The sequence below is a fragment of the Esox lucius genome, chromosome 15 (assembly GCF_011004845.1).
Source record: "Esox lucius isolate fEsoLuc1 chromosome 15, fEsoLuc1.pri, whole genome shotgun sequence".
In the NCBI taxonomy this organism is placed as follows: Eukaryota; Metazoa; Chordata; class Actinopteri; order Esociformes; family Esocidae; genus Esox; species Esox lucius.
The window spans coordinates 12,532,336-12,546,254 of NC_047583.1; the positions used below are offsets into that span (position 1 = coordinate 12,532,336).

The 13,919-nt window shown below is 39.7% G+C and overlaps 2 protein-coding genes across 4 annotated transcripts; one reads left to right on the top strand and one right to left on the bottom strand.

The window, feature by feature from the left end:
• The first annotated feature begins 177 nt into the window (after nucleotides 1-177).
• LOC105015621 lies at nucleotides 178-13,690 on the top strand. Of its 3 annotated transcripts, XM_034297326.1 has the most exons (9): nucleotides 178-1,022; nucleotides 1,106-1,215; nucleotides 1,291-1,397; nucleotides 1,501-1,675; nucleotides 1,968-2,085; nucleotides 2,219-2,298; nucleotides 2,925-3,013; nucleotides 3,939-4,699; nucleotides 13,620-13,690. In XM_034297326.1, exons 1-9 carry the CDS (start codon nucleotides 432-434, stop codon nucleotides 13,680-13,682), a joined length of 2,094 nt encoding a protein of 697 aa, XP_034153217.1. In that variant the 5' UTR covers nucleotides 178-431; the 3' UTR covers nucleotides 13,683-13,690. The 3 variants fall into 3 exon arrangements, with proteins under 3 accessions (XP_034153217.1, XP_010877204.2, XP_010877205.2); XM_010878902.4 differs by lacking the exon at nucleotides 13,620-13,690 and having other exon boundaries at nucleotides 179-1,022; nucleotides 3,939-4,925; XM_010878903.5 differs by lacking the exons at nucleotides 1,106-1,215; nucleotides 13,620-13,690 and having other exon boundaries at nucleotides 923-1,022; nucleotides 3,939-4,923.
• On the bottom strand, nucleotides 9,156-11,142 carry LOC105015622 (CD276 antigen-like). Its single transcript, XM_010878905.4, has 4 exons — nucleotides 10,964-11,142; nucleotides 10,325-10,672; nucleotides 9,880-10,161; nucleotides 9,156-9,728 (listed from the first exon to the last, which is right to left on the bottom strand). Exons 1-4 carry the CDS (start codon nucleotides 11,031-11,033, stop codon nucleotides 9,484-9,486), a joined length of 945 nt encoding a protein of 314 aa, XP_010877207.2. The 5' UTR covers nucleotides 11,034-11,142; the 3' UTR covers nucleotides 9,156-9,483.
• Nucleotides 13,691-13,919: the final 229 nt, after the last annotated feature.

The following is a 13,919-nucleotide window of genomic DNA, read 5'->3' on the forward strand; positions in this document are numbered from 1 at the left end:
TATCAGGAGGGGAAAAAATGAATACACTATAATTAAACACGCCTATCTATCCTTTCATGTGAAATTGAGCAAGTGTGAGGCCTAATGGGATTCTACATCTCGCGAAGGCTGCATCGTTGCACACTAGCTGGAAGGGGCCAATTAGCCCCTACTACACCATTGATCACTTTTAAAATCAGCATTGGGGTGCTGTCACAGTGGCGGAGGTGCGCATAAATCCCCAAATGGAATGCTGAGGTTATTGAGGAATGGTCTGTTTGAGTATAAGCAGAACTTGGTGTTGGCAGATACAATAGAATTATATCAATTAGTGGGTATTTATCAAGGAAGGAAGGACACAAGCAAGCGTGTGCATTTAACGTATTGGAACAGGTTCATAGTTCAGCCTACTTAATGACAAATCACCTCAAGCTGTATTCCATTTTGAAGACATGCGTGCTGACAGGAAGTTGGGAAAAGGAACAAAGCTTTTTGCAATGAAAACTAAGTGGTTGCTTTATATTTTATGGAGTGTGTTTTCACTTAGAATTGCAAACGCTACATTTGGTATTTATGAATCGTCGTATGTTTCACGTCCAGTAGGCAGAAGAAACATCCTCAAACTGGGCACATCCAAAGGTGTCGGCGACACACTCAAAGCCCACTTGTCACCCACAGAGAACAGAAAATCAAGCCTGAGGATTCCCTCTCATACCATCACATTCACAACATCACAACCGACACATGAATTTAAACAATCCTCTTCAATTACATATTCCTCTCCACAACCACGGGGCCAGCACCGTATGCTTCTCAGTACGCCTGCACCAAAGTCTGAACTGGGTTTTGCTTCGCTGCCTGACGTATCGGTTACGTGTTCCAGTGATGACTTCGTCGTTCGGGTCAAACGGGCATTCTATGGTTTTCATGCCGACTCCGAGGAGCTGACCCTGGGAAGTACCTGCAAGAGCAACGGTGTTCTCATGCCATATGGTGACTTGCTCTTCGCATATTCAATGACAGAATGTGATGGCAAACGCGAGGTAGGATTATCTAGAATTACGAAACATGTTAGTGAAATCTTTCTTTTACAATAACATTAAAACGTTTGAACCTCCCCTGACAGATGCCCCCGGGTTACCTTATTTATAAGTTTGTGCTCCATTACGCGCCTCAGACCACATTCCCACGCGATGCGCATCGTGTGAACATAGATATCGAATGTCGCTTTCAGAGGTTAGTTGCTTCGTATTGTTACAAGTAATTATATTTATGATATTACTAAACCAATAGAAAACTCTTTCTACACAGGTATTTTCATGTTTACCAGCGGGTGGTGCGCCCTACATGGGAAACACCCATAGTGCGTAAAAGGCTAAAGGGGCGCACTGCTGACTTCCGTATTCAGTTGATGGACGGTGAGGACAGTGTATCTCGGGGGTAGGGTTTTGATGTGTTATAATTGCATCCAAAACCAATTGCAGGAGGATGTTCTATTGTTGTTGCATTTCTTTGCATTAGATGTATGGTCCATGCCAGCCAAATCCCAGGTTTACATTCTGGGACAGACCGTTCATTTCCAGGTGTCTGCACTTCACCTACCGCACGGAGGAAAACTATTCATTAACCACTGCTATGCCACAACATCCAGTGACCCCAAAACATCCAGAAAATTAACTGTTATTGACAACTTTGGGTATGTATATGCATGTGTGCACATTGCTCTGCTAATTCTCCCTTGTTTCATGTCATAATCTCACACACCCACTCAAACAGCAGTAGCTTTTATCTATAGGCCTATAAATTCCAGAAATGTTGTTCCCACCACTACTAGAACATTGTACATATAACACTGCTGAAAGTAAAGTTCAAACTGTCCCTTAAATGGGATGTGTAGCTGTTGAGTTTGAGATGCAGTAAAACAAGCAACCCCGATACTCGACTGGTTAAATAACTTGGGTGCCAATCCATTGTGTTCTGTCCCACAGCTGCATGCGGGAGAGCCAGAAGAACGTTGGTGGCTCTGAGTTTGTGCTGCCCAACACTGACGACACCGTCCGGTTCTCCATCAGCGCCTTCCAGTTCACCTCTGATCCAGACACACCAGTAAGCATGGGAGGATGAAAATCTGTTACTAAAATGTTCTATTAAGTGCATCTAATAAATAGCCATTTGTAATAAAATAATTGGCTTGAATTTCTCTGGCTTGTATCAAAGGTCATCTTTTAATCTCCTTTAGGTCTTCCTTCACTGTAAGCTGCATGTGACATCAAATGAATACGGTCCCATGCACAAATTCTGCACGTACAAAGACAACCGGTACGCTGATGAAATGCAAACTTCTGCACCATGGGAAATGGCTATCCTTGCATTCAATTCCACTTTGCACACTGCAGCAATAATCTAAATCAGAAAGTAGATTAGAGCCCATCCTTACCATAACCAGGTGAATGTGACAATCGTACATTTTTGCCAAAGCAACTTCCTAGGAGTGGATACATCGCAGTACAGCTGCGTTATTGGGTGGTTTGAATCCTGGTCACAGAATACAGAATGTGCCTGGGGTCCAGAAGAGGGTGGTGCAAAATTGTCTAAGCAACGCCGGGGGGGGGGGGGCATGGTGAATATCAGACTGCACCCCTTGTGTTTTTGCACATGAGTTCCTCATAGGCAGCATTACTTTGCTGTGAGCTGACATTGTCAGATGATTAAATGCTTTTTCAAAGAGCCTACATCAAAATGTAGAATTGTTTTCATGATGTAAGAAAAACCAGACTGATGAGCGGTCCCCTTAAATTGTTTCTGCAGTGATGATACATCATGTACTTTTTTTTTTTTAACATGCGACATCTACATGTAATCGAAAATAACTTACTGTATGTTGTTCTGGATAGCAGAGTCTGTTAGTTATGTAAATGTCAGTCTCTCTGACTCCCCTTGTCTAGGTGGTGGGCTCTCACGGGAGAGGACTCCGTCTGTGACTGCTGCGATTCCAAATGTGTGACCTCCAAACCCAGAAGAGCCATGGTGGAGGGTAAGGGACTTGGTCTACGAACATACAGCTCTGGAAAAAAAATGAAGAGACCCCTGCACCTTTTTTCTTTCCTTTCCAAAAAAAGTTGAAAAGGAAAGTTTTGAGTGAGGAACAGCGATCAATTTGCAGTGGTCTCTTAATTTTAACCCTTCTGTTCCTCACTCAAAACCTTCCTTTTTGACTTTTTTGGAAAGGAAAGGAAAAGGTGCAGTGGTCTCTTAATGTTTTTCGGAGCTGTATTATCACTCTGTCTGTAAATCAAGATTGGGGAATGTTTCTGCCTACCAGACACAGTTTAAAAGATTGGAATTAAAAAAGACTCCTACCGATTATTGTTGGGAAGCCAAATTGATGGAATCTAAAGTGTACCAATTCCAAGATTGGTACTTTTAGATTTTCCAAACTTGGATGTAAAGAGGAAGAACAATCACATGATCATCAATATGATTTTGTCTTCCAGTGTAAATGTTCAACTTTGCAAACAAATCATTGGGTGAGAAGACAAGAGTATCCGTTATATAATGGAAACGGATAGTATAGAGCACCCGCCTTCCCAAACTGCCTCTTGAATATGATTGGTTGACTCAATGTAGACAGCTTGCATGTTGAACAATGTTAATGCTTGTCTCTAAACTAAACCCTAATCCTAACCTTACCCATTACCAGTCTTAGAATTAAACCTAAAATAAGTGATTTCAGATTTGGAATATAAGCTCTGCCCTCTCCAATGAGTCAACCAATTTCATTCATTTCTGCTTTCAAGACATGATTTCACTGCAATTAAAACTAGATGTTTTTTTGGCAATAAAGATTCTATTCTGAGGTGCTGTGAAATTGGACTGTTCAACGAAGGAGAACCAGCTGGTGGTCGAGATTAGTTCTCCAATGACCCTGTTGAACTTGTTTATTTCCATATATCCTGTAGGGTTTGCTAGCAGCGAGGCTCTGCTGTTCTCAGACCAACCATCCACACCAAGGGGTTCTGTCTCACAAGTCCGTCCCTCACCAGTCTATGATGATGAAGAATATGTCTGGTTTGAGACCAAATTGGATGGGAAAATTGATGAGTTTGACAACCCAGATCATCTACCAACCTTTGATGGGAATAATCATGGTGATGAGGAAGAGCAGAGTTACAGTCTTTTCCCGGAAAAGGAGAAGCAACATGTAGAGGAGGACGAAGCTGTGCCTTTGGAGGGTGAAAGGTCACAGGTTCTTCAGACAGTATTTACAATAGGGAAGATATTCAGGGGTGCACAAGGGTCAGGTTTGCGGGATACAGAGATAACGGGAGAGGCACCAGGGTTAAGAGCTAAGGAGGGGGAAGAGTTGACACAGGACTTCCCATTGGAGAGTGAGAGGGTGGGGTTAAGAGAGAGGAGACCATGGGAGGTTGGTGGGCCAGAATCCATGGAGGAGGAAGCCTCTGGTGAAAATCGGTGGATACATCCACAGGAGTCCTCATCCATGTGGTCGGGGGTGGGGGATAAGTCTGAATCACAGGAAGAGGTTGTTTCTCAATCCACGAAGGAGTGGGGATTGAGGGTGGGAGATGAGCAGCTACTGGAACTTCCTAAAGATGAGGGGGGGAAAGGAAGTGAGCCTGAGCAGAGAGATGAAGAGGGAAAAACGGTTCCAGTCATCTCTGAGGCCCTGGAGGAGATCCTGGGAGACAACAAAGGACTGGTAGAGTCAACGATTGACAGTGGGAAAGACCTGCCCAGGGTTTGGTATTTCAAGTGGCGATAGGGTCAATTAGTGACAATACAGTGGTTCATTTGACACCATAGACCTTTATAACGCTGACATCTGACTGATTTGGAATTAATAAAAAATATGATTTAAAAAGTACAACTCTTAATTTCTTGATGATGAACACTGAAGGTAACCGCATCTTTACAATCAACAACAGACCCATTTTTCCTCATGATATTGGTCTCCAATGATTGTGCATCCTACATGTATTTAGTCCAGTCACATGTAACATAAAATGTAAACTAAAGATCAATAAACCACCCACTGGTAGCTTAGCAATCTCCACAATATATCCACTAAGTGCTATAAAGGAAGTTAATGTTCGTTTCACTTCCATTATGACTGAGAGAAGGTAATAAAACATTCCAAATCACCGACAGAATTCCTTCACCTTTGCTCCTGTACTGAAATGAGTAAGTGTAACTAAGGATATGCATGACCAACGTCACATTCCATGTCATAACAGACAGTTAACCTTTCAGTCACGTACCGTCTGTACTGACACACATACAGGTGCTGGTCATAAAATTAGAATATCATCAAAATGTTGATTTATTTCAGTAATTCCATTCAAAAAGTGAAATTTGTATATTATATTCATTCATTACTCACAGACTGATGTATTTCAAATGTTTATTTATTTTCATTTTGATGATTATAACTGACAACTAATGAAAATCCCAAATTCAGTATCTCCAAAAATTTGAATATTACTTAAGACCAATACAAAAAAAAGATTTTTTGAAATGTTGGCCAACTGAAAAGTATGAACATGAAAAGTATGAGCATGTACAGCAATCAATACTTAGTTGGGACTCCTTTTGCCTGAATTACTGCAGCAGTGCGGCGTGGCATGGAGTCGATCAGTCTGTGGGACTGCTCAGGTGTTATGAGAGCCCAGGTTTCTCTGATAGTGGCCTTCAGCTCTTCTGCATTGTTGGGTCTGGCGTATCGCATCTTCCTCTTCACAATACCCCATAGATTTTCTATAGGGTTAATGTCAGGCCAGTTTGCTGGCCAATTAAGAACAGGGATACCATGGTCCTTAAACCAGGTACTGGTAGCTTTGGCACTGTGTGCAGGTGCCAAGTCCTTTTGGAAAATGAAATCTGCATCTCCATATAATTGGTCAGCAGCAGGAAGCATGAAGTGCTCTAAAACTTCCTGGTAGATGGCAGCGTTGACCTTGGACCTCAGAAAACACAGTGAACCAACACCAGCAGATGACATGGCACCCCAAACCATCACTGACTGTGGAAACCTTACACTGGACTTCAAACAATGTGGATTCTGTGCCTCTCCTCTCTTCCTTCAGACTCTGGGACCTTGATTCCCAAAGGAAATGCAACATTTACTTTCATCAGTGAAAATAACTCAGCAGCAGTCCAGTCCTTTTTGTCTTTAGCCCAGGTGAGACACTTCTGATGCTGTGTCTTGTTCAAGAGTGGCTTGACACAAGGAACACGACAGCTGAAACCCATGTCTTACATATGTCTGTGCGTGGTGGTTCTTGAAGCACTGACTCCAGCTGCAGTCCACTCTTTGTGAATCTCCCCCACATTTTTGAATGGGTTTTGTATCACAATCCTCTCCAGGGTGCGGTTATCCCTATTGCTTGTACACTTTTCTCTACCACATATTTTCCTTCCCTTCGCCTCTATATTAATGTGCTTGGACACAGAGCTCTGTGAACAGCCAGCCTCTTTAGCTATGAACTTTTGTGTATTGCTCTCCTTGTGCATGGTGTCAATGGTCGTCTTTTGGACAGCTGTCAAGTCAGCAGTCTTCCCCATGATTGTGTAGCCTACAGAACTAGACTGAGAGACCGTTTAAAGGCCTTTGCAGGGGTTTTGGGTTAATTAGCTGATTAGAGTGTGGCACCAGGTGTCTTCAATATTGAACCTTTTCACAATATTCAAATTTTCTGAGATACAGAATTTCTGGTTTTCATTAGTTGTCAGTTATAATCATCAAAATTTTAAGAAATAAATACTTGAAATATATCAGTCTGTGTGGAATGAATGTATACATTATACAAGTTTCACTTTTTGAATGGAATTACTGAAATAAATCAACTTTTTGATGATATTCTAATTTTATGACCAGCACCTGTAGTGCCAGTATAACTGCCATTATAATGGCCATTAGTGCCTGTGAAACTACTTTCCAAAGAGAACATACAAAATACAGTTGTTTGCCAAAAGTTTTTATTCTGTCAGCAATTGTAAGACAAAACATTAATATCATATAATATCAAAAAGTAAAATGGTAATTTTAACATCAAATTAATTTGAGCGACATAGTGATAACAATTGTTGTTTAACATGATGCAGTTTGACTGTTTAGTGAAGCTGGGATTCATTCAATCTAACGCACCATACACATTTACATTGAAGTCATGTAGCAGATGCTATTACCTAGAGTAGTGAGCACATTTGCAATTCTGAAAAATGAAAGCACTACAGAGAGGACAAATCACCCTGGTAGTACTTGTAGATTTTGAAAAGTACTAAAGACCACTGTGGGCATTAGTTTAACCGATTCATTTGATCACCAAAAATAAAATAATAAATACAGGCCTTTCCACCTGAAAACTGATAGCAAGACAGCAATTTGTGGCTCATGAGGAACACTGATCTCAAATTCAGTTATAAATAGAAGGACACGGACAACCTCACTTCTACAGCTAACAGACTAGTGACACTTTTAATCAGATACATTCCTTATTCATTAAAGTATGTCACCACTGACAGTAAAAAAAATGAATGGCATAAATACCAGTACAGCATGTATTTAAGAACATGACAGAGACAAAAATATGTTGAGTGACTGAGAATTTTCAACTCATTCCTAAGTTCATTGTATTCAATCAGCAATGGTAAAAAAAAAAAAAAACAAGGTCTTCAAATAATAAACAGCAGTCCAATCACTGGTGTCTTAAAGGTGTAAGCTGATCAATGAACAAGGCCCTTTCTATGACTCAACACACCCAGTGATGCCTTATCAGGGACACAGGAATGTTTGCTCTATTGTTTTTTATTTCCAGTCTGAGCCTGTTTCCAAACAGTCAGACACACCTTGTGATAAGAATGTAAATTGCTCAGCAACCAAAAGCATTCAACAATGGAAGATGGGAGGGAATAAATGAGCCAATCAGCTTGGGGACGAAAAGGTGGCCATGAAGATATGAACAACAAACAATAAGTGCCACTGATCTTTAGTGACTACTGAGTCACTAAGGCTCCTCATCACACAAATACACACACAGGCTTAACTTATGCTCAGTACCTACACTGTAAATGCAGCCTAATATTTTACAAAGCATACATAAAAACAATATACATATTTTGTATAGCCTTTGTAATGATTCAGTCAATGTACAGATGTGTCTGAGGTAGACCCCGAAACCCCAGTCTTGTTTGAACATGCAAGGTTTACACAGACATATTCCATACCTGTCCTGGGGACCCGAAACACTTCTGTATTCTGTTTCTAACTGCTAGTTAATTGCACTCACCAGAGGAGAAAACTGGATTTGTTACTTAGCAAACTTTGTCAAACCTAAACCTGAGCAAACCTAAGAATGCAACAAGTGTAGCCTGATCAGGAACCATAGCAACCAATGCTCTGAACCAAACCTGCTACATATCTGGTTAAGTGTATCTTACCCTGTGAAAGTTAATACATATCAAGCTCATACACCAATCAGATTATATTCTGTCACCATAGCCTGTCACTTTACATAAAATCCAATTTACAACTGCTTTCATTACAACCATTATTATAATGGCTGACTGGGAAACTTCTTTCTAAATAGCTCATACAAGATAGTGTTTTTTGTCAAAAGATACAGTTGTTTATTATTCCTTTTAGTAATTGTGTGACCTAAAATGCATGGACCTTTATACAATTTAACATTTTACATTATACATTAAAGTGAACACTGCTTCAGGCAGTATAATGAAAACAACTGCAGTTTAAAATAATGAAAGTGCAGTTTAAAATAATAGTAAAGCTGGGATTCATTCAAACTTATTCAACATAGACATTTTTTGGAGTCGTGTCTAAATGCTGCTGAAGGTTAAGTCCATCATTGGCCTCAATGTGCAGGTTTTCCAGGTCCTGAGCCATATGTAGTCAATGACTATATTTTACATGGTACATATCCATTTTAAAGAGGCAGTGTCTATTGGTGGTTTGTTTTCTTCTGTTTTGAAGAGTAGATGACCAAGAATGCAGAAGAATGTTATGTATCCAAATGTCAGGTATGGGTGGGAATACTGTTTGGGTCCTCCTCACAGCTGTTGACCAGTTTGTTGTTCTTTTGATTGTCCGACATGTTGTCCTTAATAATCAACTAACAAATCAAAGAAAATCCAATCTGTGGTTCTCAGGTGTAAAGAGATCACAATCAAACCTTGTTGATTGTGAGGTCAAGTTTATTGAAGCAGTGAGTTTTTAACTATTAATAAATAATAGAAAATACATTAAACAAACCCTATAAAAAACTCTTCAAATCCAAAAATAGAAATTATAAATGAGATTACATTGTCCGCCATTATAATAAATAATCATCCAAAGGTTAGCGATGATCCAGAATACTGATTTGGCTCCTGTTGACCAGTTTTCTGCTCTTTTGATTGTCCAGTGTATGTTTTCCATAATAAAACTTAGATGTTAGATGTACGGATACGTACAATACTTGGACTGCGACATCAAGGTTGTTGAAATAAAAGAGTATCATGTGGTAGTAACGTTTTCTGAATGGGGAAATTCTTCTTTAGTAATCCGGTATGGTTTCCTTTCTGACTGCTATTTATTATTGTTCTTGTTTTCTCAAATGAGCTTTTCCACAATAAAACTAAAACCAGGAATGCAAATATTAAAAGGAAAATGAAAGGCAGGAAAACAATCCACCGGCATCTCTCCTTGGGGACCACAGGTAACATAACATCACCCCCTGTCATGGAAGAATTAAAAGGTTAGAATGACCTGGCATTAATATGTTCCACACCTATCACAACCTCTATGATTAGTTTACCCATTCAGCACTTTATACATGTACATGTGCTGTAGAAGAGATATGTAAGGTCGATTTTGACCTATTTTACCTAAGCGAAGTGTGATCTCCCTCCTGATCTCCTGTCCCAAATCTTTGTTTTCTAGGACAAAGGTGAAGGTGGTGTTGACTGGTTTCTGTATGGTCAGTATACTGAACACAGTGTATAGTCCCACTGTATCCACTGAGATGTTTGTAACTATGTCACTGATGACATCATGTCTGTCATCCAGCCACTGCACTGTGGGGTGGGGATACCCTCCCTTTGATATCAGGAGTAGATCCACACTATCAGGAGACACTGTGAGGTCCTGGTGTGGCTCAGGGTAGAATGCTGACAAGAGGACATGGACACAGTTTAATGGAATGACAAGAATGTCTAAATAAAACATTGTACATAACAATAAATCCTTATTGGTGTTTGATTTTAGTGATTTCTAAACCTCCCAAGTGACAAAATTCTCTTCTTACAGGTTCCATGAGAAAAGAAAGCATACCTGCTAATTTCAGCTGGAAGGTTTTCTTCTGATTTCCCAGCAATGTGCTCACAGAGCAGGTATAGTGTCCGCTGTCCCCCAGGTTGGTACGTTCCAGTCTAAGAGAGGCATTACCCCTCTCAATCTCTGAGTGATACAGGCTGGTTCTGTTGTAATAGTGATGGCTCTGTCTTTCCAGTTGGTCCTGCCCATAGTAGAAGCTGTGTATTACCTCCAGGCCTCTCTGCCATGTAATCACAGTACTGTCCAGGGTCCAGGTCTTTCCCACTGGAAAACTGCAGTCGAGGACCACATACTGACCCAAGATGGCAAGCTGTGGCTCACGAGGAACACTAATCTCAAATTCAGCTATAGACAGAAGGACAGAAACATCCTTACTACTTTGACCACGATGACAACTACTACTACTACTAATACTACTAGAACCACTACTACCACTACTATTACTACTACTACTACTAGAACTACTACTACTACCACCACTACTACTGAAAGTAAAAACTGCTGTTTTTACTTCTACTACCACATCATCTAAGAGATGGCATGACTAGTGACACCGTTGATCAGATACATTACTCATATTCATTATACATTAAAACATTGGCAATAATAACGGATTAACAGGAAAATATTTCTTACCAGTAAAGCCTGTCTTTAAGAACAGGAGAGAGACTAAAAAACTTTGAGCGAGCCATGATTCCGATCTCATTACAGAGTTTATTGTATCCAGTCAGCAATAATAGAAAATCAAGAAGTTCCTAAAAAATGATCCTTAGCAGTCCAGGTGTTGATGTTCTACGGTTTACGCTGAGCAACGAATGATCGCCGGAGAAAGCTTTTATTTGCCCATGAAACGTGACGTAAGAAACGCGTCATTTGTTTGGTTTCCACAACATGGTTTATCTTGTGCTGATATTCTCGGTCTTGTTGGGCGTGCTAGTTACCGAAACCTAAACAGCCTCAAACGTCATTGCTTTTTCATTGTGGATTATTGTATGTACATTTATTATGAAAAATATATTTAATACATTTTAGAATGAGTCTGTAACAACACAAAATGTGGGAGAAGTGAATCGGTCTGAGTACTTCCTGAATGCGCTCTATAATCGTGACACTGACTGTGTGTAACGGAACAAAATGTGTGCTATTGAAATTATAACCTAAATCATATTTTAATATATGCATTTATATGAAATATTACAATATTTCTGTTCCTCCCTTGTTTCTCCCTTCTGAACAGAACAACGTTTTGAAGGTTCTAGGTGATATGGTCAGAGTTATATAAAGTTAAATACTGTGAATAAACACTAGTTGACTGCCCCTTTCTGCTGCTAAGTTATACAAAGTTAAAAGACACCTTGAATCATATAAAACACTTTGTTCAGTGGACCCTGAAACCCCAGACCTGGGAGCAATATGTGTCATACAGTATAGATAATCTAAACTGACCAAACATTTGACGGGAAAATGTCTGAAATGGTTTGGTTCATTTAGAAATAATGACATGTCAAAATTAATTAATTGTGAAGAAATCAATTTATTCTGTTATATTGAAATAAGTGAAACTATACATAATTTGTCTGATTTTTTTAATTAAAAATCATTGATTTAACTTCCATTTGGTTGAAAGAAAATTGATCTAAATTATAAGTAACTGAAAGCAATACAAATACCCCAATTGTGAAAGAACTTTTCAAACCTGTACTTCAGATTAAACTTGTGAGACTTGATTTACACTCAGTCTGTGTACATTCATAAACAAAATGGACAGGTAAATAGTGATTCATCATGAATTCATGAATTCTCATCCTGGCTAGATTATTCCAGAACAAGTGACATCATCAAGTTCTGATGAAAGCATTTGTGGTTGAGAAGGACATATAATGACATCATGACGGAGTGAAACATTGATTGGCACGTGTAGAAACAACAAAAGCGAACATCAGACAACATCAATACATTTACCGCAAAATGTAGATGCCTACAGTAAAAATAACTTAGGTTATTTTTTATACAACATGAAGATGGATGAAATATGAACTCAACACAATTTACTAGTGAATGATCTTATAGTGATATTAATACATAAAAAGTGCAATATTGTGGTACATAATCCAGACAAGTGGATTGTACAGTTCCCCTTGGTTTGGCGCACACAGCTGAAACACTCCATAATGAACACTAGAGGGCAACCTAGACAGTACCTAGACCTGCATGCACTGCATTTTGTATTATTCATCCCCATTGTGCTGTATAGATAGTTGAGGTTAAGACTGATCTACGCATCACCTTGCATCATAGAAAATCCCAATCTCAGTGGACACTGAAACCACAGACATGTTGACAGGTGAGGTTAAGTCATTCGGATAAGAAGGAAACACCTAGGGAGATCTGGGTGCAAGAAGATGTGTGAGTCAAAAATTCAATCTAGAGAATCTAAACGAAAAAAAAAAAAAGAATAGAAAATGTCTGAAAGTTTAGCTGATTTTGAAGTAATAATGTTCCCCATGGTTTGGCACACCCAACGGCAGTAGCTGTAATACTCCATCGATGATACTAGAGGGCAACCAGACGTACCTAGACCTGCATCCACTGTCTTTTGTATTATTTAATTGAATCCCCGTTAGGCCCAGCTACTGTTCCTGGGGGTCTAAATGCATTGTGACTGAACTGACTGAACATCTTTTAAGGCAGACCAATAAAAAGTCCCTCCGGCAAAAACAAATACTCTAAAATACCAAGAGTATTAAGAAAAATTAAAGACCAACACCATTTTCAAATCAACTCAATTTATCTTTTTTTTTTTTTTTTTACATAAATCTCTTTTGTGAATGGGTTACATTTAGTTATGTCCATATGTCCTCCCTTCGGAAAGCTCCAGATGCCTTCTCTTTTGGAGCCATCTCCCTCTTACCGATTGTACTTGACTAATGGTTCATGACACATGGTGTCTTCTCAACTTCCAGGTAAAGGTCAGTCTGTCAATGCAAATGACTGATCCTTGCCAGGTGGCAGTGTTCCTCTATTACCTTTCACACCTTCAGACATCTCCATTTGAGCCGGTCCATTACCTTCCTTTCCTTTAACTACTGGAATAAAACCTTTTCTTTCCTGGACATTTTGACTCTCTGGACCTTTTCCTGACTCATGCGTATATGCTACTGGATTACTTGTCCCCACAGTGGAAAACTGTTCCTTCTCCTGGTCTGCAAGACCTGTCAGCTCTTTAGCCTCAGGCACATTGACCCTGTTTAGCACACCGACCGCGTCCTGCTCAGCTGACAACAATGGACTGGTAGAGTCAACGATTGACAGTGGGAAAGACCTGCCCAGGGTTTGGTATTTCAAGTGGCGATAGGGTCAATTAGTGACAATACAGTGGTTCATTCTACAACATAGACCTTTATAATGCTGACCCCTGACTGATTTGGAATTAACAAAAAATATGATTTAAAAAGTACAACTCCAAATTTCTTGATGATGAACATCGAAGGTAATAGCATCTTTACAATCAACAACAGACCCATTTTTCCTCATGATATTGGTCTCCAATGATTGTGCATCCTACATGTATTTAGTCCAGTCACATGTAACA